This window comes from Daldinia loculata (assembly GCF_022478755.1).
Source record: "Daldinia loculata strain CBS 113971 unplaced genomic scaffold F4817scaffold_104, whole genome shotgun sequence".
Lineage (NCBI taxonomy): Eukaryota > Fungi > Ascomycota > Sordariomycetes > Xylariales > Hypoxylaceae > Daldinia > Daldinia loculata.
This window is the reverse complement of record NW_026054958.1, coordinates 57,974-84,005: the sequence shown is the minus strand read 5'-3', so window position 1 is coordinate 84,005 and position 26,032 is coordinate 57,974. Positions and strand designations below refer to the sequence as shown.

At 40.3% G+C, this 26,032-nt stretch overlaps 9 protein-coding genes across 9 annotated transcripts; 4 read left to right on the top strand and 5 right to left on the bottom strand.

Annotated features, from left to right (window-relative positions):
* The first annotated feature begins 4,708 nt into the window (after window positions 1-4,708).
* F4817DRAFT_20128 (t-SNARE) lies at window positions 4,709-6,122 on the top strand. The gene is made up of 2 exons (XM_049298583.1): window positions 4,709-5,308; window positions 5,387-6,122. Exons 1-2 carry the CDS (start codon window positions 5,012-5,014, stop codon window positions 5,912-5,914), a joined length of 825 nt encoding a protein of 274 aa, XP_049153773.1. The 5' UTR covers window positions 4,709-5,011; the 3' UTR covers window positions 5,915-6,122.
* Window positions 6,123-7,709, bottom strand: F4817DRAFT_20129 (uncharacterized protein). Its single transcript, XM_049298584.1, has one exon. It carries the CDS (start codon window positions 7,437-7,439, stop codon window positions 6,330-6,332), a length of 1,110 nt encoding a protein of 369 aa, XP_049153772.1. The 5' UTR covers window positions 7,440-7,709; the 3' UTR covers window positions 6,123-6,329.
* Window positions 7,710-7,945: 236 nt separating this feature from the next.
* F4817DRAFT_20101 (glycosyltransferase family 4 protein) lies at window positions 7,946-10,374 on the top strand. The gene is made up of 3 exons (XM_049298579.1): window positions 7,946-8,779; window positions 8,837-9,824; window positions 9,881-10,374. Exons 1-3 carry the CDS (start codon window positions 8,216-8,218, stop codon window positions 10,054-10,056), a joined length of 1,728 nt encoding a protein of 575 aa, XP_049153771.1. The 5' UTR covers window positions 7,946-8,215; the 3' UTR covers window positions 10,057-10,374.
* A 24-nt stretch (window positions 10,375-10,398) lies between these two features.
* On the bottom strand, window positions 10,399-12,979 carry F4817DRAFT_354108 (gamma-glutamyltranspeptidase). Its single transcript, XM_049305478.1, has 6 exons — window positions 12,623-12,979; window positions 12,360-12,556; window positions 11,874-12,300; window positions 11,751-11,799; window positions 11,630-11,685; window positions 10,399-11,572 (listed from the first exon to the last, which is right to left on the bottom strand). The coding sequence occupies exons 1-6, from the start codon at window positions 12,624-12,626 to the stop codon at window positions 10,545-10,547; spliced, it is 1,761 nt and encodes a 586-aa protein (XP_049153770.1). The 5' UTR covers window positions 12,627-12,979; the 3' UTR covers window positions 10,399-10,544.
* A 1,097-nt stretch (window positions 12,980-14,076) lies between these two features.
* On the bottom strand, window positions 14,077-15,066 carry F4817DRAFT_354105 (uncharacterized protein). The gene has a single exon (XM_049305477.1). It carries the CDS (start codon window positions 14,866-14,868, stop codon window positions 14,560-14,562), a length of 309 nt encoding a protein of 102 aa, XP_049153769.1. The 5' UTR covers window positions 14,869-15,066; the 3' UTR covers window positions 14,077-14,559.
* An 80-nt stretch (window positions 15,067-15,146) lies between these two features.
* On the top strand, window positions 15,147-17,488 carry F4817DRAFT_354104 (S-adenosyl-L-methionine-dependent methyltransferase). Its single transcript, XM_049305476.1, has one exon. The coding sequence runs from the start codon at window positions 15,271-15,273 to the stop codon at window positions 17,290-17,292; it is 2,022 nt and encodes a 673-aa protein (XP_049153768.1). The 5' UTR covers window positions 15,147-15,270; the 3' UTR covers window positions 17,293-17,488.
* Window positions 17,489-17,622: 134 nt separating this feature from the next.
* Window positions 17,623-19,805, bottom strand: F4817DRAFT_362594 (ARM repeat-containing protein; the record flags this gene model as incomplete). Its single annotated transcript, XM_049306544.1, has 2 exons — window positions 17,623-18,987; window positions 19,095-19,805. The coding sequence occupies 2 exons, from the start codon at window positions 19,803-19,805 to the stop codon at window positions 17,623-17,625; spliced, it is 2,076 nt and encodes a 691-aa protein (XP_049153767.1).
* Window positions 19,806-21,507: 1,702 nt separating this feature from the next.
* On the top strand, window positions 21,508-23,048 carry F4817DRAFT_19841 (transcription factor Tfb4). Its single transcript, XM_049298545.1, has one exon. The coding sequence runs from the start codon at window positions 21,594-21,596 to the stop codon at window positions 22,737-22,739; it is 1,146 nt and encodes a 381-aa protein (XP_049153766.1). The 5' UTR covers window positions 21,508-21,593; the 3' UTR covers window positions 22,740-23,048.
* Window positions 23,048-25,508, bottom strand: F4817DRAFT_19871 (N-terminal nucleophile aminohydrolase). The gene is made up of 3 exons (XM_049298550.1): window positions 25,013-25,508; window positions 24,749-24,948; window positions 23,048-24,687 (listed from the first exon to the last, which is right to left on the bottom strand). Exons 1-3 carry the CDS (start codon window positions 25,279-25,281, stop codon window positions 23,357-23,359), a joined length of 1,800 nt encoding a protein of 599 aa, XP_049153765.1. The 5' UTR covers window positions 25,282-25,508; the 3' UTR covers window positions 23,048-23,356.
* Between the last annotated feature and the right edge of the window lie 524 nt (window positions 25,509-26,032).

Here is a 26,032-nt window from a genome sequence, read left to right as displayed (position 1 = left end):
ATTTTATTTTTGGAAAAGTTTAATTATTTATTATAATAAATAATAAAATTTAAAAAATTTTAACTTATTTTTATAATAATAACTTTATTAAATAATATAATTATATTAATTATTAATAACGTAAATTTTAATATTTTTAATTATATTAAAATAATATAAATAGTAATAATTATATACGTTTATTTATTTAATAATAAATTTAATTTTAAATAAAATATTAATATTTTAATTTATAAAATATTATATTTATAAAAATATTAAATTAAAATTAAAGATTTTTTTAATAATAATAATATTAAATAAATATTATTAATAATATTGTTAAATAATATTTAAATATAAATATTAAGCTATTTTTTAAAAATTATATATATATTTTATAAAAAATTAATTTAAAATTAAAAATTAAAAAATTTAATAATAATTAATTTAAAAAAATATATTTAATAAATAAATTAAATTAATTGTTTTTTTTTTAAATAAAATGCGGAATATTTTTAATTTAATTATTTTAATATTAATTAATAATATAATAAAAAAGTTAAAAGATTATAAAATTTTTATTAAGTTTTAATTTTATTTTAATTTTATAATTAAAGTTATAAAAATAAGGTTTTTATATATATAAATATATAGTTTTTACGTTTTTTTTTATTTGATAAATTGGTTTATAAAAAATATAAATAAGTTTTAAAAAATAATAAATTAAATTTTTAAAATAATAAATATATTTATTGCATTAATTAAATTATTGGAAAATTAAAAAGTTTTTTAGTTATAAAAGTAAGTTATAAATAAAATATGTTATTAAATAAATATTTAATTTATATTATAATTATTAAAAAAAGGTTTTATTTTATAATTATATTAAATATAATTATTTTAAAAATAAAGGTTGTTTTTTTATAATTAAATGAATAGATTTTTTTATAACGAAAATTAATATAATTGGTTAAAAAGTAAATTTTTACATAAGTAAAAATATTAAAATAAATTATAAAAGTTATTTTTATAATTAATAATTTTTTAAATTAAATAAAATTGTTTAAATTAACTATTTTAATATTTTTATTAACGTTTATATATAAATTGTTATTTATAATTAATTTTAAAAAAAAGTTTAATATAAATAATAATAATATAAAAAATAATATATTTTTTAATTTATTTTTATTTAAATAAAATCTTAAATTATTTCTGTTTAAATAAAAATGTTAAAATTAAATTTTTAATAAAAAAATAATTATTTATAAAAAAAAAAAAGATAAAAAGTAAAATATTAAAAAAATAAAAAAGGATTTTTATTTATAATAAATTTAATTTATTATAAATTTAATTTTATTTAATATTTATAATATAATTTATTTTAATTTAATTAAAATTAATATTTTATTTTAATTAATTATTATATATTTAATATATTATTATTTTAATATATTAATTTAAATATATAATTTTATTTTAATATTATATTATTTTTTATATTTTTTATAGTTTTTTTTTTTATTATAATAATTTATAATATATTAATTTTATAATAAATATACGTTTTAAATTATTATATATAACCTTTTTTTTTAATTTTATTAATTTTTAATATATTTTTATTATTAAATATTTTAATTATGGAAATAAAAATAATTTATTATTATAATTTATTTATTTTAATAAAAGTTTTAATTATAATTTAATTATTTATATTTATTATATTATAATTGATAATATTTAACTTTTTAAAATAAAAAATTAAAAAAAAATCGATAAATAGTTTAATAGTAAAAAGTTTAATTATATTTATTTATTATATTTAAAAAAGTTTAATAAATAAAAAGTTATTATTTATTTTAATAATAATATTTTTATTAATTTAGTTTATTATTTTTATAATAATATAAATAATAATAAAATAATATATTTTTATTTTTATTTTTATAATTAATTAATTATAATATATTATTTATTTATATTAACTTTTAATTATTAAATATTTTTTATAGTAATTTATTTTTTTTTTAATAAAAAGTAGCTATATTTTAACCGGTTTATATTGCAGGGTTAAACGATAATAATTGGCAAATAATATTAATTTATAATTAAACTTATTAAATTATTAATTTTTATATTATTTTAAAACGTATTTATATAATTTTTAATTTTATAAATTAATAATATCGGGTAAATATAATAAGGTTATATATTAGTTTTATAAAAATTAATAATATAAAAAATTTAATGGCGTTTTATAAAAATATTTATTATTTATAAAATAAAAATATAAAAATTATTTTATTTTTTAAAAAATATAAAAATAAATATTATTTAATTAATTATATATTAAAATTAATTTATATTATTTTTAAAAAAATAAAAAAATAATATTATAATTTTAAATGTTAAAATTTATATAAAATTTATTGAAAATATTTATTTATTTATTTTATTTAATTTATTTTTCATATAAATATTATTATAATTTATAAAGTTAAAAAAAGTTTATATAAATTTTTATTTTTTATAAAAAATATAATATATTTTTAAATTTAAATTAAAAATATACTTTTAAACTAAATTCTTTTACTTTTACTTTTTTATATTAACTTATTAAATTCAAATTTACTTTTAAAAAAGCAATTTTTATTTTAAAATAATAAAAATTATTATTATTATTTCGTTAATAATTAAATTATAAATTTTAATTTATATAATAATATATATAATAAAAATAATAAAAATAATAAAAATAATAATATAATTAATAATAATATTTACTAATATTATTTTATTAATAATTAAATTATAAATTTTAATTTATATAATAATATATATAATAAAAATAATAAAAATAATAAAAATAATAAAAATAATAAAAATAATAAAAATAATAAAAATAATAAAAATAATAAAAATAATAAAATAATTAATAATAATATTTATTAATATTATTTTTTTAATAATTAAATTATAAATTTTAACTTATATAATTATATATATAATAAAAATAATAATAAATATATTAATTAAAAATATTAACGGTTTAATAATTTTAACAGTAAATTTATCTTTTTTTTTTATAATTTTTTATTACCATTAATAATAACGGTTAAAATAATAACGTTATAATAAATTTACGCGTTATAAAGTTTAAAAAAATTAATTTTAAATATAATAATAATATTATTAATAATTTAATTTTATTTAAATATTAAATTATATTATATAATGTAAAAAACGTATAATTTTAATATATTTAATATAATATAATAATTTTTTTAATTTTATTAATTTTTATATTTAATAAATTTATTATAATATATTTAAAAAAATTTTTAACATAATAAAATTATATTTAAAATTATATAATAAATATGTAAATTATTATTTAATTTATTAATATTATTTAAAAAATTTATATAAATTTTTAATTATATTATTTTTATTATATTAAAAAATTACGTTAATTATTTTTTATAATAAATTAATATCGGGAAAAAATTATTATTTTTTTATAATAATTATTATTTTTTTATAATAATTATTATTTTTTTATAATAATTATTATTTTTTTACAATAGTTATTATTTTTTTGTAATAATTATTTATTTTTTAATAATAATATTATTAATTTATATATTTTAATATTATTTACTTAATTATTATATAAATCTTTATTTTTTTTTTATTTTTTTTAATTTTTTTAAATTATTTTTTATTATTATTTTTTTTTTCTTTTTATTATTATTTTTTATTATTATTATATTTAATTTTATTATTATAATAATAATTTTATTTAAATAACGGTTAATAATATTTAACTTTTATTTAAATAAAAAGTTATATATTTAAAAAATTTAAATTTTAATTAAAAAATTAAATTATATAAAATAATAAAATAAATTTTAAAATTTTTTTTTTAAAATGTATTATTTTATAACTTTTTTTATAACATTTATAAATTTAAAAAGTTAAAATTAATAAAATTTTAATATATTATTTATTTATAAAATAATTATTTTATTTTAATAAAAAATAATTTTATTAAAAAATAATTTTATAATAATAATAATTAATTATATTTAATTATTATTAATTTTTATATAATTTAAACATTTAATTATTTTTATATACGTAAATAATTATTTTTTTTTAATTTTTTTAACTTTTATTATTATAGTTAATTTTATTTTTAACATATGCCAAAATATATTAGTAAAAAAATAATAAAATAAAGTTTAAAATTAATAAAATAAAGTTTATTAAATATATTTTTACGTTATGTAATATATTATTTTTAATTGTTAATATTTATTTATTTATTATTATTATAAATTAATTATTTATTTTATTTAAATATATATTATTTTATTTTTATAAATAATATTAAAACGGTTATTTTTGCGAAATAATTTATAAAATTAAAAAATTTAATAAATTTAATTAAATATAATATATATAAAATTAAAAATAACGTTTTAATAATTAAATTTTTATTATTTTTTATAATTATAACATTATAACATTATAATATTATAATTATAATATTATAAAATTATAATTTTAAATAATAACGTAATATATTAGCCCATTTTTTAATTTAAACGTAAATATATACCTAAATATTTAATTATAGCAAGTAAAGTTCGAAAGAGCTTAAGCCTTGCTAAAAATCGGGCTTTTATGGTTCCTTTTACGGGGGGGCCCTCGGTTTGTACAAATATATCATATCCATGACTTACCAGCGCTAGTGTACCTGTAGTAGTGCAGACTGACATAAGCAGACGCATGTGTAACTCCAATCTTGAATCCCCAATTCGGTTGCCTTGCCGTGACCTGCACTTGTACCTGCGCAATCCGTCGCAGGTGATCCTGACTGACATCAACCCTTCTCATCTTATCCGTGCCCATAGTAGGTACCATCTAAATACTCGATCCTTTCAGGACCAATCTCTCTTTAATTCATCAAGATTTCCTTTATTAAATCTCGTCGTTCTCTCTAATCCAGAACCGTCCAGCCATGTCTTTCGATCAGTTATCGTCAATAGAATCCGGCAGCGGGGCTGGTCGTCGCCAGAATAATGGCGCCTACGCGGATGACCCGGAGTTCTCTCGATTATCGCAAGGCCTTATGAACAAACTATTTCATCTACAGGGTAATATTTCAAAGCTGAAATCGGATATTGGTCTCCTTGGCACTCGACGGGACAACCCCAGATTGCGCGAGCGGGTCCACGTTGTAATTGAGGAGTCTACGGAGCAGTTCAAGGAGGTTGGTGAAGGTATCAAGAAGATTCAGACATGGGAAGAGCCTACTGTAAGTAAATCGAATGATGCGGTCGACCATGTCTACCTATTTAATGTGACATATGTCTAACTTTTGTTTGCCTCGTAGCCTACCCAGAAGTATTCGCAACAGAAGCTGTCGCGCGAATTCAAGGCTGCCCTCAGCGAATTCCAAAACCTTCAGCGCACCGCCCTCGAGAAACAACGAGCCTCGGTTAGCGCAGCCAAGGCGGCACTCGACCATGATTCATCTGGCGAGGGCGCCCCGTCTAACGCCACCGGCGAGCAACTACAGCTTCAGCAGCAGGAACAAGTCCACCTGGCTCCCCAGGACGAAGTTGATTTCCAAGAGGCCCTAATTACCGAGCGAGAGGAGGAAATCCGCCAGATAGAGGAAGGTGTTGGTGATCTCAATGTGCTTTTCCAGCAAGTGGCGCAGATCGTCAGCGAGCAGGGTGAGGTGCTAGAGACGATTGAGAGCAATGCTGTTAATATTCGCGACGATACCCGCGGTGCCGACTACGAGTTGAGAAGTGCTGCAAGATATCAGAAGAATGCCCGGAGCAAGGCATGTTGCTTGCTGTTGATCCTAGCCGTGATTATGGCGATCGTCCTCTTGGCTGTATTCTTGGGATGAGTCAAATCTTCTAGCAATTTGACGGTGTACGAGCGACATCTCGGGCGTTTTGGAGTTAGCGTGAGCAAGTTCGAACTTCTCATTAAGTGTATCAGGATTGTGTTAGCGATGGCCAATAAGAATTGGCCGTCCCTTGAGGTGACTCAGAGATATCTGTTCCCTCCTTTGCGGTTTATGGGTAGCAAGTAACCATACCTCTTATGAGGATGGCTTTGGTGTTTATAACCAGTTATATTTGGAGTTTAATCAACATTTGGACTGCCAAACCACGAGACTATTCACATAGGTGTAAGCAGGTAATTACAAATGCATTGCCGAAAAGGCAAATTTTATGAATTGGTGGCTTTTCCAATAAATTGCTGTGCAGTTGGTACGAGTCCCATTCCGAACTGGTGGCTTCAAAATCCATGTTTGCCTAATTTGTAGCTTTTACTGCTTTCTCGATTCGTTTTGGTCGTATAACATCGGCCTCATAACCTACACACCTTTGAACAATATTCGTGTCAATTGGCATGAACTTGGACAATGCCTTGCTCGTAACTGTGTGTGTGGCGCTCGTTGACAGCCAGTAGAGGTGAAGCGCTGCCGGAAGGTCTGCAGTCATAGGTCCTATGAGAGCACTTAAGACGATGAGCACTCGACGGAGTCTACGTTGCCTCATCATTGCTGGGGTCTCGACTACAACCTTATCCCCAGGGTTGAGTCCAGCTAGCTGTTGCAACCCGGCCTTGGATTTAGGGAGCATATTCCAGACTAGCAAAGCGGACAGTGCAAAAGGGAGAATGTGGTATGGGTCAGGAGCGGACAGGTCGGGAAACCACAGGCAGCCCTCTAACGTGATGCTTAGATCTGGTAGATTTTTGACATGCTCGGCCGTGGTAGCAGTCACGCTTGGATCTACCGGAATTTCTACGTTGCCTTGAGTATTTGAAGCTGCAACATCTTCAGTTCTACCCAGGAACAGCTGCCCGATAATTCCCCTCGGACCACCACAAATCCGTCTGACGCTCTCGATGCCGATGAGCCAGAAGGGTAGACCTAGGACGCTGGAATATAGTTTCCAGTCTTGTAAGCCGACGGTGCGGTATATCCTCGATGCTAGCTTCTTATGTCTCGCCAATAACTCCTTCGACTCCCGCGACGATGGAATTCCTTCCCGCTTAACATCCCGTGAGATACGCGCAGTCCATCCCATAAGGACCGGAGTGAATCTAGCCCGGCGTTGGTTGATCTTATGTATATAGACGTTGAAGGGTAGCCGAAAAGCGAGGCTGACTCCAACTGCCGCCAGAGGAATCGTCAGGAACCATGGTGTGTGAGTAAGACTATGGATAGCTAGTAAGGTATCCTGGGCCGTTTGTATAACAGTGGCGGCGGTTGGTGCAAGATGGAATGACCTAACACTGGGTTGATGTCTAAAGTGATAGGGTGAGACTCGATTAGGGTATAGTTGAGTTCTGGTCCTTGATACTAGGCCAAAGGGCGTAGGTGCCCGTATAGTATGAGTCCAATGAATCAAGTTCATCGTCGATTACTATAAGCCCTTATTGGTTCATGAATGGAATAGTAGGAAGAGAGCTTATGAGAAAATGAACATCATATGCAAAATGATTTTGAAGCCATTGAGCTTTTCATACATGCATAGAATATAATACCATACCCCAAATAGCTTCTCAAAGCTACCTAGGTAGATTCAGAAATCCAGAAATAATCAACGTGCTGTCTACAATGCTCTTAGTTTAGGTGTATTATAGAATACATAATGTTCTGAGGACATCGGGAATTACTAAGTACATGACCTTGTACATATTGTACCTAAATGGAATGAGGATAAAAGAAAATTACAGTAGCTCTATCGATAAAGAATATGCAGCAGCCCGCGCTAGATTATGTGTGGAAGGAAGGTGGGATGAGATGCGCTAGTGCGTAGTGCCCAAGGGACTACCTTCCAGAGCTTAGGTACTAGGTTAGGTAGGTACCTAGGCCTAAGTACAGCTATTCCGGTCACTCGGTCACTTTGTCACACGTATCAAATTATACATTTGGCCGATTGATCACACGCCAAATTATAAATATACCTAGGTAATTACCACAAACCAAGGCACATATGTACCTAACTAATAAATTCACGAGCGTGCGACTTGCAACACCACAATACCTTACTAGGTCATATCAATGGGTCAACTGGACTGCTTCTGGCCCAGTCTGAAGAGGCCAGACCGGTATTGTCTTCCTGACACGTGTGCCTAGGCTTATAAACCACATACCTTTTATAATATTTCTTCGCCAGTCTTTAGGCAAATGTCGGAGTTCACCTCCAGCTCAAGCTGTTCCGTTCCCTCCAAAGACGTACCATATTCCTTCGGCATGGAGCCCAAGACTCTAGCCTTTACAGCGATTGCCATCGCCTGTACTCCCTTCGCCGCCTTAATATTCTGGAACTTCATCCTTCCACTCTTATTCCGTATATTCGCCCTGACGGCCGGGTCGGCCTTCGGTTGGTGTTTGAGGAAGGGTTCAGAAGGCCGCCGCTCCTTACTTGTCCGCACCACAGCCGAAAGCGAAGCTAGATTTAGAGATGCCAAAGCTCAAGGAAAAGACGGCAGTGCTAGCAGCGACGATGACGAGAGTTGGGAGAATATCGATGGGTCTACAGCTGGAACGTCCGGCAACGGGGAAAAAGGCGACCGAGACTGGGATGGTATAGTCGGTTTCTTCCATCCCTTCTGCAATGCTGGAGGAGGTGGCGAACGAGTCCTATGGGCTGCGGTTCGAGCTACCCAGAAGAGATGGCCTAACGCCAAGATCGTTATATATACGGGCGACCACGATGTTTCAAAGGAGAGCATGCTCTCTCGTGTCAAGGTTTGGGGTTCCTGTTATATAATGAACTTGCAATCAAGATTGCTAATTGCACCATAGAACACTTTCAGTATCGACATTCACCCGCCTACGATCCACTTCATCTACCTAACAACTCGACACTGGGTTTTGTCTTCTACATGGCCGCATATGACTTTGCTAGGGCAGTCAGTTGGTTCTATACTTATGGGAATGGATGCTTTTTCTCTCCTAGTACCTGACATCTTCGTGGATACTATGGGCTACGCTTTCGTACTTGGTCTAAGCAAGACCCTCTTCCCCGATATGCCAACTGCTGCATATGTACACTATCCTACCATTTCCACAGACATGCTCGACTCCCTCGACCCTAAAACGCCAGTTGGAGGTCAGGGTGTCAATGCCGGGAAGGGGGTTGGTGTTAAAGGTATACTGAAAAAACACTACTGGAAGATCTTCGCCGCTATTTATTCGTGGATGGGGGCTTCCGTCGATGTTGTCATGACGAATTCCTCCTGGACGCAAGACCATATTAAGTCTCTATGGGGGCCGCGCCGAAATCAGAGAGGCAGGGAGAACTCTATTGCTGTTGTGTACCCTCCGTGCGCCGTCAATGAGATAGAGCGAGCCGTCGAAATCTCTGAAGAGAGCGAGAAGAGACGCCAGAAGTACTTAGTATACATTGCCCAGTTCCGGCCAGAAAAGAACCACCAACTCATCCTGCAATCCTTTGCCGAATTCGTCAAGACCGGTACTCCCTCAGCAAAAGAAGCCAAATTAGTCCTCCTGGGTAGTGTTAGGGGCGACGATGACTCAAGGCGCGTGTACAAGCTTCGTCTGCTAGTCAATGAATTGCAAATCAAGGACCAGGTAATATTCCAGCTGGACGCTCCGTGGTCTGAGATCCTCCAATGGCTTGGCAAGGCCTTCGTAGGCGTAAATGGCATGTGGAACGAGCACTTCGGCATCGGCGTAGTCGAGTACCTCGCGGCGGGTCTAATATCAGTCGTGCATAACAGCGGTGGTCCGAAGTTAGACATTGTCACTGATGTTGATGGCCAACCTACGGGTATGTCAATTGCAGTATTTCTTGCATTGTGTTTTTTAGCTAATAACTTCACTTAGGTTTCCACGCCTCGACCACGTCAGAGTTCGCTGAGGGTTTCGAGAAGGCGCTCTCGCACCCCGACCCCCTTTCCGTCAGACGCAGAGCGCGCTTATCATCTAAGCGCTTCACTGAGGAAGAGTTCGCCAGGAAATGGTTGGCGGAGCTAGAGAAGCTCGTCGCCTTGAAGCTATAAACGATATTCGTTTTATTCATTACCACTGCCCTAACCAATTCTCCTCTCAAAAAATGGTACTATTATCACTACCAATATTCCTACTACCCAGATAGATATAGACTTACATCCGATACCCCCAGGATTATCACGGTAGGAGGCGGGCTCGGAGTTTATATTACCTTGTTTTTATATTGCGGTGCGTTGTATTATCTCGTTTCATCGCGTTGAGTTAAGGGTGGATGCGGAAACGAAGAGGATACCATAAGTTAGGTTAAGCAAAAACGAGCCGGTATAACTATGGAATACATCTTTATTCACGTAATTCGTTCCAGCCTTAACTTTATGAGTCTTATACCAACGATTTTGAAGACTTGGATCAATATTTATCTAGGTAATAATGTAAGTTATAAATGGTAGTTATATCATAACGTAACTCTATCAAAAACACACGGTAACGTATATAGGTACCAAACCTAACGTATAGCAGGTAGGCAGTAGGAAAACGTCTACAAGGTCAACCCAGCACTATTTCTCTGCCTTGTCTCGCCTGAAGCCTCAAACACACCATCTTCATCGACGCTAATGGCTTGGACGGCGCTATACCCTTCGCGCACCCACGTCACGTTATGTCCCTTCTCTAACATGCTGGCCACAGTCGTGTTGTCAAAGGTATACTCGAAGACGACTTGGTTCGGCATCAACTGGTCGTGGAACCGCGGTACGGCTACGGCGTGGTTTACGGAGAGCCCACGCTCTAACATGTGCCATAAAACTTGCGTCGTCGAGCTGATAATACGGGATCCACCGGCAGCACCAACGATGGCTGCAAGGAGCGGGATGGCGGTTGAGGTGGAAGCGTCGAGCCACTCGACGATGACGGGGGTGATGGAGGAGAGTGGACGTTTCCCCGGACGGATGTAGTTGGCTGGGCTGGGTGCGTAGCCAAACTCGTTACGTACGCCAGGGATAGAGAAGTCGTTCATCTCATCGTTGAGTACGACGCCTGTCTCGGGGACCATAAGCAAGCTACCAAAAAGTAGGTTAACAGTGGTGGTAGACGATACGGCGGCACCCGAGGAATCCGCCGTCGAGATGTGCGAGGTGCCGTGGCTTTCGGGAACGTAGATACGCGGCGGGTCGTAGTTTTCAATAGGTTGTGTTTTATCGTCGCGAATGCGCCGGCGTATCGACTCGGCATGCGCATCGTCCAGCATAGTCTCCTCGAGCGGCGACATGCCGGAGACGAAGGCCGGGTCGCCGAGGGCCTGGTGGGCGCCGTACGCGAAACGCATCGACTCGTCGAAGCGGTGGAGCGTGACATTAGGGTCAGCAGCTACGTCCGAAGCGTCGTAGCCCTCCATCGTCTTTAGTGTGCTGAGACAGACGGCGCCGCTGCTGGGTACGCCTGACGAGAAAAGCTTGAAGCCGCGGTACGAGATGTTGACGGGCTCACGGATGATGGCCTCATAGTTAGACATGTCTTCTAGGGTCATGGTTCCATTGTATTTCTGGATGTGCTTGATCGTCGCCTCAGCTTGGAAAAGATTAGAATACTTTGTATCGAAGAAGGGGGGGGTGGAATTCTACGAACCCATTGGGCCGGTATAGAATGCGTCGGCACCATAATCAGCTATTTGCTCTAGGGTCCTAAATTGGAAATTAGTAAATTTCGAGAGTGCTTAGTTAGGTGTCTCCATGCTTGATCATCTTACTTTGCATAGCGTTTTCTAGTCATGGTATCACCTAACTTTACCAAAGCCCCTATCAATATGGTTAGCCATAATGGCTACACAATGCCTTGGCTACTGAAAAACATATAAGCTGGCAGCTCTCACCATTCGGAGCGAAGTCTTGAGCCCACGAGGGATCTTCGACCAAGAAATTCCAGCCGCTCATTTCGAGGCCGAACTCCATGTAACGTACCAGATCCTCGGAAACCGGGAATCCGCGGCGCGCAACAGAGGCGGCTGGTTGCACAACAGACTTCCAAGGCAGTAAGCCGAACTTCTTATGCGCATATTCGAGACCTCGCAGCTCGCCCGGTACTCCCACGGAAAGCCCACCGTGCACACTGCCCATCACATTACCTTGATACATATCCTCGAAAGCCGCGCTAGGAGCGGATTCGCGATAATCGATGACGGTGTAGTTGCCGTTGCTGTCCCGGACGAGACCAAATCCACCGCCACCGATTCCCGAATGATACATGCCGATGACACCAACACATAGCTGAGTTCCGACAAAGGCATCAATGGCATTTCCCTATGATGTAATTGTAAGTAGTCTAGTAAAGGGAATGTTGATGAATTAGTACTACTTACACCTTGATCGAGGAGGTCGATACCAAGTTGACTACAGATTTTACTCTCAGAAGCGACAGCGCCTCGCTTCCCTGAAACGGATTGCTGGTGCAACACCACTTGTCCAGCTGGCTGCCATTGTGAAGGGACTGCGGTTGAAGGGGCGACAGCTAGAAGCAATAGCAGAAGAAGACTCTGCGGGAGTGTTGTAGGGGTTACTTGGGGTCCATATCAGTTACTTGGTGGTAAGAAATTAAGTGAATGCAACTCAAATGTCTACTCACTCATCTCGCAAAGTCTTTACAAATGTTGTGATCGGAACTCGGTATGTTGCAATCCTCCCAATTCGTCGTCCGTGCTCTCTATCTAACACTGGGTACTCTCAGGGCACATCATATCATACGACAGGCTTGCGTACTCTTAGGTAGAGACACCGGTACCCTGTGATTATAACCACCTCTATCAACGATAGCGCATTAGTATATGATAGAATGATAATAATAATAATAATAATAATGTGAAGAATGAGAACGAAAGAAATATAGATGATGACGATTAGAGAACGACACTCCGACGAGGTTAGGGTACCCGTCGGGTATCTTGAGGTAATCTCGGGTTAGCAGTTATCTTTTGTACCAAGGTTGCAAAAGCCGGATTATAAAGCGAGATAAGCAGTCCGACAAGCTTAATACTAGTAATAGTAGTCTAATACTTTAAAGCCCCACCACACTACCACGTAGCAAGCTCGTAGCTCAGACTTACATAAATGTCGTAATCTATTATACCCGGGTCGGTTAGATGATTGTCTGGTAGTGTTTTAAACTTTATCTATAATTTATATCCAACTATATTATATAAGTTAACCTGGGCTACTATCTCTTTGTTGCATTTCTAAACCTCGACACGGGATGAAATATACGGTAGAGTACAGCTTACGGCAAATAAGCTAACATGAGCTAGGAATTATAGCCATGGATTTTTAGGGGCTCGTCCCCTGTCTATCGCGCCCCGGATTTGTAATTCTTACGCAGGAAACCATCCGAAGTCACCGAGACGCGCACCTTCAATTACGCCCGGGCACTTTCCTAGTCTCAATATCGGGAAGTCAGATGGGTTTATCTAATACCTCCTAGGAAGGAATAGATTCATACAAGATCCAAGACTTGTAAAGTTCTTATAAGATTATGATATTGTACTAGTGCGGGCAACACATATTGAAGAGCGACAATAGTTATATAGGGGTTTTTAATAAGTATAAAGCTATCAAGCGACCTTCGCGTTAACCATTAGAAACTATATTACCTCGTATTATCTTCATTATGAATCGTTAGGCTGGCTAGGCCTAGATATCTAGCGTTGTAAAGAACTATATTTTAAATTGTAACATTCACCAACCTACTATATCCAGACACTCATAAAAATTACACTCGACAGTGTTATTTCGTAGTAGAGAAGTCTATGGTTCATTTCAAAACTGTAATTGACGGGATGCTAAGAACTTCACCTATTTATACGTTACAGCTCTTCTCACTACTGGCTACAATTTAAGCCATATGTCGAAGGTCGGGCTGTTATAAAAAGGTATATCGTATAGTAAAGTATTAGTATTATACTGTATAGTTCTATCACGAGATTGGCTTATTTAGACTCATATGAATATTAAGCTGCGCAACTCTTCACCTAATTGAAGCTTCAATGTGTAACCTGTTACGATACTACTACGGAAACTATCCTATCTCTCTTTCTTTCTTAACTTTATTGGGATGGACTTTTCTATAAACATGTGTGCAGTACTCGTAAATATTCGTCTTGCTATTCAATACAACTTCTCGCCAAGTTCTGAGCAATTAGCACTCTTTATGAAGTTGCCTGGCGCAGTATTTTGCCTACCTAAGAGGATAACGATTTTCTGACGAGACTTGTCTAATGAGGGGTAATCATATCACTTGGCGACATCTAGCGGCCGCCATGTTGAGGCTGTGAGACAAACCCTGTGGTTATTCACGGCCGTTTGGGTATAAGTCTTGTAACGCCTCAATAATGGAACTGAGACATACATAGGTATCACAAGGTTGAGTGTCGATTAAATACGTCATCGCTTTGACGTGACGTCGAGACGGATAGAAGGCTTTGTTGTGACATAGTCGGCCTAGAGCTCGATAGATATAAACTTGTCGTCTCTCCCGGACGGTAATCGATTTCAACTCAGCCATACAACAAATTATATATTTAAGAAACACAAATTATCGGACATCATGTGTTTCGGAGTGAGTACATATGTATTCCTAACATCACGTACATAGTATATGTATCCGGCATACTTGTGCCTATCATATCGACTGTTTTTAAAGGAGAGGTCATGACTAACAGAATTTCTGTTGAGCAGTCGAGCAAAAGCCATCCAAGAGAAGCACCCGCAAGGCCTGCGAGGCATGATCAAGCCCACCCACCGCACGGAACTGCTCACGGAAGAGCTGGGGATGCTCACGATGGAAGTCATGGCGGACACCACAAGGCGCATCCCACACATGACGGAGGAAATCACGACGCAACGCTAGTAGGACAACAGGCACAAATGAATCCGGTGGTCCAAGGCATGGTATAAATTAGTTATATACTGGGAGCGGAGCCGTATGAAATCTATAGGAATATTTATCGAATTCTAATAGGAGGTGTGGTTTAGACTGTGTACTTGAATAAATGTGACTTATTCGTAATTTCGTAATTTCGTAGAAGTCCTTAAAAAGATAGAGTGGGGTATCTAATCGCGATAAGCTACCGTAGTGCATCATTATGTAACTAACGCTACTTGGTACATGGTACAATCTTTCATCCAGTAAAAAATCGTCAATTTACAATTTCGAGTATTTTTTCTCAAGTCTTTCTATAAACCATAAGCTGGGAAGATTCGACTGAACAAACTATTGAATCAATGCGGCTCTGTATAACAATAACGCCGCGGTTATTTATAGGAAACAAACTCGCAACCCATCCCGTCTTTGGCTCGTCGCAATTTTCACTTCAGTCCCTTGCCTTCGCCAATTGCCACACTCACTTATCTGAAGTTGGAAGAGGTATACGTCTTCATCATCAATTTGATAAGAGAGCCAAGTCTCGACGGGATAGGACCAATACTATAAGCGCTGCTGAGATGATACGTATGATTGGATTTCCAAATTCGCAAAAAATGGCTTCATCAGACAGACAGGTGAAATTGGGTGACCAAGATCAAGAGTCAAGACCCAACCGCGGGAAAAGGCCGTTCCATCATGAAAAGTCTAAGCTAGGAATGAAAAGGGAAAACAAGAAGAAACAGAAAAAGGCGAAGAAAAGCGAAACGGACATGAAGACTGGCTCAGCGGAGGAAGTCTTAGCTATTGACGTGCAGAATCTAATCGAGTCTCTCAAGCAAGATGATGATAGAGCGGTAGAAGAAGGGAATAACGCGCCAGAGCCAGAAACCGAAAACTTGCCGGAGGAAGGCTCCGAGATAGAAGTCGAAGTTGTCGAGCTTGCCTCAACAGGAGAGGGCCTAGCTTTACATAAAGGCTCTAAGCGCGTATACGTCGTGCCATTCTCAGTACCAGGCGACACTGTCAAGGTGAAGGTGTACCGCCACCTAAAGGAAGAGGGTTATACCGTGACGGATTACCTCTCTGTCGTGACGCCGTCAGCCTCCCGCGACGACAGCCGGATCCAGTGCAAATACTTCGCCACTTGCTCCGGGTGCCAATTTCAGATGCTAGATTATACCGAGCAGTTGAAGCACAAGAAGAACATCGTCGAAAAGGCCTTCCGCAACTTCTCCCAACTACCCCCAGAGCTTATCCCCGCTATCCAGGACACCATCGGCAGTCCTCTTCAATACGGCTACCGAACTAAGCTGACACCACACTTTGATGCCCCCCAGGGCTGGCGCAAAACTAAGGAGCCCTTTAAGAGCTGCCCCCCTATTGGCTTTATGCCTAAGGGCAAGCGCAACACTTTAGATATTGAAGACTGCCCTATTGGCACCGACGCTGTACGTCTTGGTATGAAAAATGAACGTGCACGTATGGCCGTCGAGTACGGAAAATACGTACGGGGCGCTACGATTCTTCTGCGCGAAAGCACCAAGCGTATTCCGAAGAAACAGAGCGAAGCCGAAGGAACATCTTCACCGAAAGGAGCGAATGCAAGATCACCATCGCCCCCGCCTCCCGAGGACTCTGTTGTTAGGGTCGAGACAGACTCGTACACAGACCTAAAGACCTGCGTGACAGACAACAACGGCACATCAACCGAGTACGTCGGGCCCTACGTCTTCCACAACCCAGCCGGCTCCTTCTTCCAGAACAACAACTCCATCCTCCCCGTCTTCACAGACTACATCCGGGAGCACATCCTCCCCCCTTCCTCCCCTCTTTCCCCTGAAATCAAATTCCTCATCGACGCCTACTCCGGCTCCGGGCTCTTTACCATAACCCTATCTTCCCTATTCAGCGGCGGAAGCGTCGGCATCGACATCAGCGAAGCCTCGATCAAATATGCGTCCCGTAACGCCGCGGCAAATAACCTCCCCCCTTCGCGTGCGAAATTCATCGCCGCCGATGCCAAGGACTTGTTTACGTCCGCCGTGCGCGAGGCATACCCCGGCGATCAAACCGTCGTGGTGCTTGACCCCCCGCGTAAGGGTTGCGATCAGGATTTCCTAAACCAGTTGTTGCGCTTTGCGCCCCGCCGTGTCGTCTACGTGAGCTGTAACGTACACACGCAAGCACGCGATATCGGTATCCTGGTTCGTGGGCTTGAGGGTGCGGGTAGCGCAGAGACGGGGACAGAGATGGAAACAGATGCCGCAGAGCCAAAAAAGAGATGGACAAGGTATGCAATTGAAAGTCTGCGCGGCTTCGACTTCTTCCCGCAGACGGGACATGTTGAGGGCGTTGCTATTTTGAATCGGGTGGACGGCTAGGTATTCTGATATTAGGTGGCCATCCATCTACCTATTTACTACGGACGTCTTAAATGGAAAATATGAGGTTAAACTACTCGTGTTAGGGAACTCGGTACTGTACTATAGAAGGGCTTCATTTATAGAGGACGTTTACGCGGCGGCGTAAGGTTGAACAGGGCAATACTTATTCGATAACTAACATTAGATATAAGAAAGTGCCAAAAACTAGGACGTTCCAAGTATTAGATACCTGACAACCCGACCAAAAAGTTCCGAACTGAATATTCAGTACTTCTTTCATACACACATCTTGCAGCGCACAACAATCGACGAGACTCCCCCTTTCAGCTACTCTGAATCCTGTTGCTCAAGTAAGACCTTTAGAGCCTGAACCGTGACCTCGACAACTTCGGCCCTCCGACTACTCTTCGTACACTCCTTCAAAACCTCAATTCCGTTCTTCTCCCTGATCTCCTTCCGTGCCGCCTTACCTGTTTCTCCTTCGCACGCAACCATGTTATACACAACAAACGCTCCCCGATGCCGCAGATCTTCGCTCTTCTCACTGCATAAGCCCAGGACTACTTCGACCCCGCGTGTCCTTTTGAGAATTCCGGTCACAACGGCGTCGTATGCCGTGAGAGAGGCCAAGGCACCACCGGCGGCGCTCCTCGTTCCTTCATCTTCTGCATCTGCAAGTGCGAGTAGAATGTGCAGCCGATTAGCGGCTTGTGGGCTATTGTCCGCGTACTGAGCAATACCCTCAACGGACTGCACTAGGTTGCATATTAATTCCACAGCAGCTTTAGAAACTCGATTGTTGGATGATAACATCAACTCTTCGATCTCTGACCATGCGTTACGGATAATTGTCACTCGTGTATCGTCGTCCGTAGATGCTAAATTAGTAAGCGCCATCAATGCCTCGAACGTCGGTAAGAGATCTCGAGTTTCGGTTGTAGGGTCAGGAGTGAGTATATAAATGAGTGGCCGGATTGCCGAGTTCTGTGGACGAGCGCGCGTGCCGCCGAATACAAGAGCGGGGTTTGTGCTGATTAGTATACGAGCGAGTGCTTGGGCTGCTGTTCGTTTGGCTTGCGATTCGGAATCTGGTAGAGCCGAGGCGGCGGCAATAAGAAGGTTAACAGCTCCTTGTTGCGATAGTTGGCCCCGCAAGGTGGTTGTAACTGACAATGCAGAGATAATCGACACGATGAGGTTAAGCGAGGCAACCGAACCGTGCCTACTATGGGTTACTAGAACGGGTACAATACCGGCTTCGAAAACCCGTATACACCGCTCTGTGACGTGGTTGTCATCGTTCAGTGGGTTTGGTGCTCCCAGCTTTCCAGCAGCATCGGCGTAGGCCTTCAGCTGAGTCATTTTCTTCTCCTCCTCAGATTGCACTGGTTGATAGCGAGTTAAATTCGTAAATATGCTTAAAGCTCCGTAAGTAAGTGGTGATTTTGCAGGAGCATCACCTAAAATCTTGACCAGAGCCTTCAAAAGCTCCGTGCTGCGTGCGACCTCTTCCTTAATTCCAGGTTGAATTGTTGCGTAAGCTAAGCCCTCCACCGAATGCCGCTTGTTACTCTCCGGGTCCTTCAGTATCATCGTACTGAACATCTTAGATAGGTCCTCAATACTGGTGTTCGCTTGCTGTATTCTACTATCGGATCCTTCTGCCGTTTGTTGCGCCGACGATGGCACTGCCTGAAGCCCCCAGGTCAGCCCAACTCCAATCCTCACCGGGCCGGTCACCGCCACTGAAGATGCTCGAATGCAGGCGGTGACGCGAGCGGAAGCTTTAGGGTGCCTACCCTCAATTTCGCCAAGATAACCGCGGCCAGATTTTGAACTGCTACGGAGTGTCTCCTCATGGCAATCGAACCTTCTGAGACCTGAATCTGAGGGTCTGCCGTGTAGATGCCCCTGGCTAATTCATTCGGATCTTGGTCGACAACCTCTTCCAGCCAGTCAGCGCAGTACTTATTAATAGCTTCGCGACACGACGAATTCATGGAAGCAGCGTTGAGCATTTCTAGACATGCTGTCTCGACCTTTCTGCTTTTCCATTTTCGTCGCATCAAGGGGTCCAAGGTGGGTAAAAAGCCTTCGCTGAGGAAGATGTCAGCCGTTACGTCTGAGGCGATAGGGAATATAGCGGCGGCGACACAAAAGGCGACGATATAGTCGTCATAAGTCCCTCTTTGGACTCGATCGAAAAAAAACTTGCGAAGAGCCTCGTTCCCTTTGTCCCCGGCCGCTTTAAGATACGCTGAAGCGCTCAAGACGGCGTGACCACGGACCGAATCAGCTTGTCTCATGTCGAGATAGCCAAGTATGGTATCGACACATACATCGTCGATGATATCGCAGATAGATTGGTCTTTGTTTTTAGCTTTAGTATCGTCGTTTAGCATCTTGGTAAGGCGATCAAGTTCGCGACAAGTATCGTCATCTTCCTGACCACCTTCCATCAATCGGGCTAAGATGAGCTGCGTCTGCTCTATGTTGCTTAGCTTGACCATCTCCTCACGGTTAGAAGTGAGGTCGATAGGCAATTCCTCCATTGTATCCCACGAGTTGATATTGGGTGTTGCTAAACCTTTTTGATGGATAATGTTAGGAGTAGATGTTATAGGTCGAATGATAAGTCTTGCGGATTTGAGGACTTGAAAACCTGAGAGGGCTTGTGAGGACTTTTATACAGGGGCGTCTTTAACGGAATAACGGAGTTAAAATGAAATATGGTGGCTTGTTGAGGGGCTTATACCTCGTCAACAGTAGAATGCCTAGTTTCTGGGGTGGTATTCTTGGGTAGTAGCTAACGTTGAAGGGCTGACTGAGCTTTGGTGCGAATGCTTTGGTATAAGATTGAGAGAAGTGTAAATGGGCAATGTTATAGTGTTGTGGTGTTGTGGTGCTATGGTGTAAGTTTTAAATGAGGACAGTAACTTTCTCGTCGGCTATGGACGCTTTATGATGGGCTTGGTGATAAATATGAGTAATGGGTCTGGTGTTGGACTCGTGACGGATATGAAAGCAGCTAGGATACAAAGAAAGCACATGTTGCACACACCTCTTCTCACCTATGTAAGCTTGTGATCAGACTGGTCAAGTCTTGGCCCCAGTTCGCTGCAAGTATAGCCGCGAGAATTTCTTGGCTTAGCTTGAAATTCCAGCCTAGAAGAACTTGAAGCTACCAGGAGCTGTTTCAAGGTTTGAAGTAAACGGTTCGTTGGGTGAAATTTACTCACATGAACTAAATCGATGGGGTGTCAGTCGCTGCAACCTAATTTAAATCTAGGTAGCATATGTAAATAAGGCAAAGCGCAGAACCGATGGGGAGGAAGCGAAGTTGGCTGGACTGGTCTGTTTGGAGTATGCAACATGCCGCAAGGAGCATATGTATTCATAGATTTCTTAGAAAAAGACATGGGGCAAAAAAAACAACAACTTACATCTGTTTATTTGATATTACCTATCAATACTTTTGAAGGACGTAAGGTTGTTCGGCATATGCGAATCGAGTATCAGATAGACGAGATGTCTCAGAGTTAACACACAGAGGATACAACTTGGCCGTAAAAGGTTAGGTTGGAGTATTTGGAGGACGATGATATTCCAGTGAAGAAAAAGTATTGATATGGGATGGGACGGAATGGAAATTCTGGCTTCAATATGCTCGTCGACTCGTTCAAAAGGAACATTCACTGAAATACCCCGCTAAGGTTTGTAGACGCCAATAAGGTTATCAAGACCCTCTTGCGCCTGATAAAGTGGCTGCAGGGGTTTCCGTAAGAACTGCTCAACAATGACGTCTGCCTATTACATGTACCAAGGTACCAAGTAGCTATTAATGTACCTATGTATTATTAGTCATGTGAGCTAGCGTCTTTATTCTCTTCCCCGGCTTGGCACGGCATTGAAACGCAGGCGCGTGCTGTGATACAGCATTTGGGCAGGTCTTCTCGGTGAGCTCGGTGAAGATAGGTACCCTGTACTTATGTACCTATCTCATTTATTCCGCAGTCAGCTCTTATCAATTCGTTATCGATCTCTTCATACCAGTCCGGAAATTCAATGCTTATCCTGTTGTCGATAATTACATCTTCTCCATACCATTGCCAATTAGAGTCTTGAGCAACAGCATCACCCGTGAACTCCTCTTCTACTCATACTACTAAACTTGGCATTGCAAAATCTCGAGTGAGAGAAAAACTAATTCTACAAAGGAGGTGGCCTCTGAGCCCTTTCTCTCCATTTCTCATGTCATAAACACTCCCTCAACAAGTTGAAACAGAAAAGACGGCACGATGAACCGCATCGACGCCTCTGATCACTATACAGAACCCGTCTCTAGCATCAGCCAAATACCCTCGCTCCTTACCATCGTGGTCGATACCAACCCGCGTGCTTGGGCCGCCCTCGCCGACCTCCTCCCCATCTCCAAGGCCCTAGCCAACCTGCTCGTCTTCGTTAACGCCCATCTCTCTTTCGGCAATGACAACCATGTCGCTATACTCGCCGCGCACCCCAACCGCGCCGTCTGGCTCTACCCCAAGTCCCCCAACCCCGATTTCCGCGCCGCGTCTTCGCGATCTAACGGTGATGTCGAAATGACCGACGTTGACGGGCGACAGGACGGTGCCTCAGCAGCAACAGAACTAGGCGGCTCTGCCAACAAGTTCCCCTTATTCGCCCAAATCGAGTCCTCTATCCTGACCTCCTTGCGCTCCCTCATCGACAGCACTACGCCCTCAGACCTCAACCCTACGACCCTAGTATCGGGAGCCCTCACGCTAGCACTATCCTACATCCACAAGATGTCTCATGCCCTAGAGCCGGCCAAGACGTCCTCGGACCCTGCGAACCCGACGTCAACAGCTACTAGCTCCTCGCCTACCGAGTCTACCGTCACGACGCTACACTCGCGCATTTTAGTCTTGTCTGTCTCGGACTCGGAGCCTGCGCAGTACATCCCTACCATGAATGCTGTCTTCGCAGCCTCTCACGCGCGCATCCCAGTGGACACCTTATCTCTATACGGGACGCCGACATTCCTACAACAAGCAGCCTTTATAACAGGAGGCACTTTTCTTTCTGCAGCCTCGAACCCACGCGGCCTGCTCTCGTATTTAATGTTCGGTTTCCTCGCCGACGCCGAAGCACGACGATCTCTCGTGACTCCCACCCAAGACTCAGTAGACTTCCGCGCGGCATGTTTCTGCCACCGCAATGTCGTTGACACAGCTTTTGTCTGCAGCATTTGCCTTAGTATCTTTTGCTCTGTGCCCGACAACGCCGAATGTCTGACCTGCGGTACTAAATTGGCCCTTGGCAGTTACGGCGCCAAACCTGCTGTCGCCCCTCGTAAAAAGAAGAAGAAGAAAGTACGCGCTAACGGCGTTGGGGCCAGGGAGGACACAGGTAGTGCTGCGGGGACGCCTGCCCCTACGTAGTTGAGGGGCAAGCGTATAAGTTCTTCTTTATTGTACTAATACTCAAATCATATTACATGGAAGCGGTATGGTTGTATCACAATGGGCTGGAGTTTGCATACGCGGAGTTGCGTCTGGCATGGGACAAAATATCGTGAATTAAAAGCATAGGCGTAGTGACGACAGTCAACTTAGGCGTGCATTGAATTTTCATAACTAGGTACCTTGTACAGTCTATCTATACTGTCCAAGTGATCCAACTACCACTATTACCCATGTAATTATTTTGATCCGAGGGCTTACGCTTAGTTTTTCTAGTCTTGGTTCAGCTGCAATTTGAGGGTTACTGTCTTTAGAATACAAGAATCCCTCCGAGACCAAGACCAAAGTAATTGCGGTTGATATGAACGTAGCTATTCAGGGGTATTTCGAAAACGTCGATTTTAGTACACCACAATTCATCTCGACCTTAGGTGTGTGTGTAATAGGGAATAGCGTGAAGGTTAGAAATATATGAAGACCGAGGATAGGTGAGCGGGTGGGTACGAAGTGAAGAGAAGCCGGTAAGCCCTGCAAAACGTTCCGGTCTGATATAACGAGTCTTATAGATCGAATATCAATGTGCGATACAACCAGGTTCATACGCGAATTTTACGGCCTCCTTGAGCAATGCGAGCTAGACCAGAACTTCCTTCCTTGATGCGCGACATGACACAAGCTGGCTGGATGTCGTTAGAACCCATCGAGGCTACGGCAAAAGAGTCAGTATTGTGCGCGAAATATAAATAGTATCCCAATGGCCCCTTCTTTACCGCCATGACGCCAATGGCTCCAGCTGAGGAAGAATATTTGACGCCTGGATGTTCCTGGAAGTCATTAGCAATGAAGCCTTGGAGAATCGCGTTCTCGTCATCCTCGGCTACATCTTTTCCGCCCGGTCCACGACGCGTCCCTTGATATATTCGCTCGGCGCATTTTTGCGATGCCATTGTGGTAGCCATATGTTCGCCGGTGCCACTTGTTACAGCGGCGACGGCGATGCCGTCTTGATCGTTTTCGTCAATTGGAACGACGGCTGTCCCGATTCCGACTAAGGCCGCCGGACCAATTCGTCCTCGATGCTTCATGCCAATACCACCTGAAGATGACCCAGCAGCAATTTTTCCAGACATGTCGATTGCAATTGCACCCACTGTATCAGTGATTTTATCGACATCTTTATTGTCCTCCTTATGACGGTCGGCAGTCCTAGATGGTGGCGACTTGTCAAGATATGGCATAGCCACAGTGGTGGGAGCCTGTCCAACTTTGGACATAGGAGGGTCTATAGGGACGTTTGAACAAGCCCCATCATGAAGACTTGTCCTAGTTGCACTCTTAGATATCGACGTATTAGAATCCGACTTCAGAGATTCATTACTTGGGCCTGGACTAAACCGTAGGCGCTTCGAAGTGGAAGACGATATCTCTCCAGCCGCAGTTTTTGAACCTGTAAGTGATCCCAAGAAGCTAAGCGGGCTACGCTCAGCGTGGGTCTTGGGTGAAACTTGAGCAGAGTTAAGTTTTAGTAGCATGGACGGCCCATTATCCCATGGCGAAGAAGGTAAGGCTGGAGAGTCTGGCTGGCCTTCATTCCATGTTCCAGTCAGTATAGCAGTCGTGTGGTCCGGGTGCACATTCTGGCGAATTTCACTGCCATGGTCGTCAAGAGCTCGGTCGTATGTGTTATGTGCTAAAGATAGAGATGCTTTGCCCTCCGCCCGCCTCATATCTTCCTGCCATCTAACATAGCGGTCTCTAGCATTTCTTGACACGAGAAATTGATTGGGAACCAATAGCATCCCTGATTCTCGTGCAAATTCCTTGGCGCCCTCTCCGATGAGAAGATTGGGAGGAACACGTCGTAAAGAAAGGGGCTTGTTACTAGACAGGAGAATAATCTTGGCCAAAGAGATTGGATTCTTGACATCTGTAAACCAGACTTGTAAGCAAGTACAAATCATGTTTCAAGGTACTGGTAGCTAACTTACTAGGAACTGCACCACAGGCTCCGCTGCGACCAAAATGATCGACCAAGGTGGCGTCACACTCTACCGTCCCATCAATTGCCAAGTTACTTCCGTAGCCAGCATTGGTGATCTCCTTGTCCTCGAGGGATTTGATAGCAGCCTCGACAGCATCCACAGCCGAATGGCCTGACCGCAGGAGTTTTATGCTCAGACGTGCAGCTCTACTTGACGTTAGAATGATTTGCCAAAACGCTATAAGTAAAATGAAAATGTCAAAGTGCTTACTCATTGCAGGCTTCTAGGTGTAGGCCCTCATTGGCAACGCTGTGGTACCCGGCCCCGGCATGAATAAATATGGCTGCTACCGGGAATTTCTTACGTTTTCCCTGGCGATCTATGGCTCCATCCATGGAAACGATGTTACCATCTTCCAATGGGGAGGGAGGTCTTAGGTGCTCGGTGGCCCAGGGCAAGCCGTCAATGATATCGTCCTGTTCGATATCATCCTCATGCCAGGTCGAGACAGCGTTGTCTTGAGGATCTCCAGAATCCATACTCAGTATAAGGTATGGGTATGGGGGGATACACCGGATTCGTTTGGAAAATTGAACTTCTGTCTTCTGACTCTCTCTTATACAAAAATAGGTAAATTCAATGTACTGTTATTTTCGAATTTAGACTAAGAATCCCAGCGGATATATTCTGTCTGTTGCTTCGACTAGGACGATTGCGGGATCGAATAAATTCTGACTAATTTAGGGACAACTCTTCTGGATCCAGAATCCACCAAAATCATTCGTTAGTAGGGAGGTATAGGAAGCTGCCGGAACTTCTTAGCTCGTGATACGAAGTAAAACGGCAAGGCACCTAAATACTCAGGATACCGATAAAGCTATGCAGCTATTTAGGGCGATTCCTCTTGCGTGAGGCAATGTTGGCGAGAGCAAAGCTATAAGCTAAGCTACAAGTAATAGAGGTAGAGGGTCAAAAGCTTGGGTGGTGAGGTACCATGCCAATCGTCGAAGTGGGCGGGAGACTGAAGCTGAAGAGCCAGTACCGGGTAATTAGTGCCGACAAGCAATGGACGAGCCACATGTGTCGTATGGAGGAGATACAGCGTCGAGCGAGCGGTGGAAGTAAGATAAGTATAGGGAGATTTAAAGGAAATGGAGTGAGGACTGGATGAAAGATGATGAGACTTAGGAGTAGATTCCTTTATAATAATTTACTACCTAAGTAGCGAAGGAGATGTTTGGCAATATCGAAATAGTTATTTGATGTTGGAAGCTAGAACCTTCAATGATA